This window comes from Sander lucioperca, chromosome 17 (assembly GCF_008315115.2).
Source record: "Sander lucioperca isolate FBNREF2018 chromosome 17, SLUC_FBN_1.2, whole genome shotgun sequence".
Taxonomy (NCBI): Eukaryota; Metazoa; Chordata; class Actinopteri; order Perciformes; family Percidae; genus Sander; species Sander lucioperca.
This window is the reverse complement of record NC_050189.1, coordinates 18682448-18684947: the sequence shown is the minus strand read 5'-3', so window position 1 is coordinate 18684947 and position 2500 is coordinate 18682448. Positions and strand designations below refer to the sequence as shown.

Sequence of the window (2500 nt, the reverse complement as noted above, 5' to 3'; positions counted from 1 at the left end):
GTTTGGTGCGTGACGGGTGTGTGCGATGCGGCCGGCGAGCACACACACGCTGACGACACGCACGCACAAACTGAGCAGGATCAGCGTAGGAGCGACAATCAGGCAGGAAACCAGCAAGCGTCTTCTGCCCCGGCCAATCGCACGCCTTCAGACCCTCAGCCGGCCAATGAGAAGCCAGCGTCTGTGCCCATCAGCAGCCAACCGGTGCCTGTGCCCCGCTGCGACGACCCGTCACGTCCTGCCTCGTCCCCCATGTGGCGCCCGGCGGAGCCTTCGTCAGCCAATGACGCGCCGGCTCTCACAGCCAATCAACGGGAGGAAGCAGACGACAGAAGCAGAAACGAGACCGCTCCCTGTCTCACGACCAATGAGAACACAGAAGCAGTTTCTTGCACCAATGAAAAGGAAGAATCATCGTCCAAAACATCCAATCATACCTCTAAAACTCGAAACGCTGGGATGAAACTCGCCGCCGACGCTAACAAATGCAAGTCTGTCCGAACCCTCACCAACTCCGAGTACCAGGACATGAGGCGGGTCGTGCCCATCTCCAGACCCAGCCGAGGGGCTCCGTTTCTGGGTAGACGTCCCGAGAAACCTCCTGGCCTCCAGCGGGGGCTCCTCCAGCGGGCTGCAGCAGCTGCCGTCTCCAACCCAAGGTTGTTAATAATAGTTTTAGATTTTCATTTACACTGAACAAAATTATAAACGCAACACTTTTTGTTTTTAGCTGAACTCAAAGATCTAAGACTTTTACTATATACACTAGGGCTGCCACCTCTTAGTCGATTAGTCGACTAATCGGTCGTTTTGGTCTTAGTCGACTAAGATTTCTTTAGTTGATGAGTTAAGTTAAATAATTACTCATTTCCAAGAAACTTATGAGCACATTTCTGGTAAACACAAGATTTAAAGTGGTGCTTTTGCAGGATTAATTGTGGAGAAAGTCAGTTTTACAGATGGTTCATTAACTACATTTATATTGTGCTTTTCTAGTCTTAACCACCTCTCAAAGAGCACAGCTCTGTCGATTACATCAACTAATCAATTAATCGACAAAATCATATAAGTGTTAGTCGACTAAGAATTTCTTTAGTCGAGGACAGCCCTAATATACACAAATTTCTCTCAAATATTGTTCACAAATCTGTCTAAATCTGTTAGTGAGCACTTCTCCTTTGCCGAAAAAATCCATCCACCTCACAGGTGTGGCATATCAAGATGCTGATTGGACAGCATGATTGTTGCACAGGTGTGACTTAGGCTGGCCACAATGAAAGGCCACTCTAAAATGTGCAATAGTTTTTTTTATTTTTTTTATTTTAGTTTTAGTTAGTTTTTTTCAGTGTGTTTGTTTGTTTTAGCTTCAGTTTTTCAGAAATATTTACTTTTTAGATATTTTGTTTTAGTTTGTTTTCATCTGTGCGCCCATGGGCGTGCTGGTCTTACAGGGAGGTGTGTTCAGGTGCATTCTGGGGCGTGCTGGTCTTACAGGGAGGTGTGTTCAGGTGCATTCTGGGCTTGCTGGTATTACAGGGAGGTGTGTTCAGGTGCATTCTGGGCGTGCTGGTCTTACAGGGAGGTGTGTTCAGGTGCATTCTGGGCTTGCTGGTCTTACAGGGAGGTGTGTTCAGGTGCATTCTGGGGCATGCTGGTATTACAGGGAGGTGTGTTCAGGTGCATTCTGGGCGCGCTGGTCTTACAGGGAGGTGTGTTCAGGTGCATTCTGGGCGTGCTGGTCTTACAGGGAGGTGTGTTCAGGTGCATTCTGGGCGTGCTGGTCTTACAGGGAGGTGTGTTCAGGTGCATTCTGGGCTTGCTGGTCTTACAGGGAGGTGTGTTCAGGTGCATTCTGGGCGTGCCGGTCTTACAGGGAGGTGTGTTCAGGTGCATTCTGGGCTTGCTGGTCTTACAGGGAGGTGTGTTCAGGTGCATTCTGGGCGTGCTGGTCTTACAGGGAGGTGTGTTCAGGTGCATTCTGGGCTTGCTGGTCTTACAGGGAGGTGTGTTCAGGTGCATTCTGGGCGTGCTGGTCTTACAGGGAGGTGTGTTCAGGTGCATTCTGGGCGTGCTGGTCTTACAGGGAGGTGTGTTCAGGTGCATTCTGGGCGTGCTGGTCTTACAGGGAGGTGTGTTCAGGTGCATTCTGGGCGTGCTGGTCTTACAGGGAGGTGTGTTCAGGTGCATTCTGGGCGTGCTGGTCTTACAGGGAGGTGTGTTCAGGTGCATTCTGGGCGTGCTGGTCTTACAGGGAGGTGTGTTCAGGTGCATTCTGGGCGTGCTGGTCTTACAGGGAGGTGTGTTCAGGTGCATTCTGGGCGTGCTGGTCTTACAGGGAGGTGTGTTCAGGTGCATTCTGGGAGTATTGCTACCTTGAGGCAGCAGGAAGTGATCGCACCATTGACCAACAAAAACCTGGTCTAAAGTCAATAACGCAGCATTTCATTGTTATTTTAACAGAGCATTAGTAAAATGCTCCTAGGCTCGTGCACAGCACGCA

General features: G+C 49.8%; 2 protein-coding genes across 2 annotated transcripts in view; both read left to right on the top strand.

Annotated features, from left to right (window-relative positions):
- LOC116064546 (zinc finger protein 239-like) overlaps window positions 1-2500 on the top strand; it is a 914372-nt gene that overhangs the window by 443443 nt on the left and 468429 nt on the right. The window lies entirely within an intron of this gene.
- Window positions 1-2500, top strand: part of LOC116061826 (FH2 domain-containing protein 1-like) — a 20131-nt gene that overhangs the window by 16146 nt on the left and 1485 nt on the right. The window contains exon 9 of the mRNA XM_035994215.1: window positions 1-659. This exon is cut by the window's left edge and continues 861 nt beyond it. Within this exon, the coding sequence (XP_035850108.1) occupies window positions 1-659 (659 nt within the window). The remainder of the gene's footprint in view (window positions 660-2500) is intronic.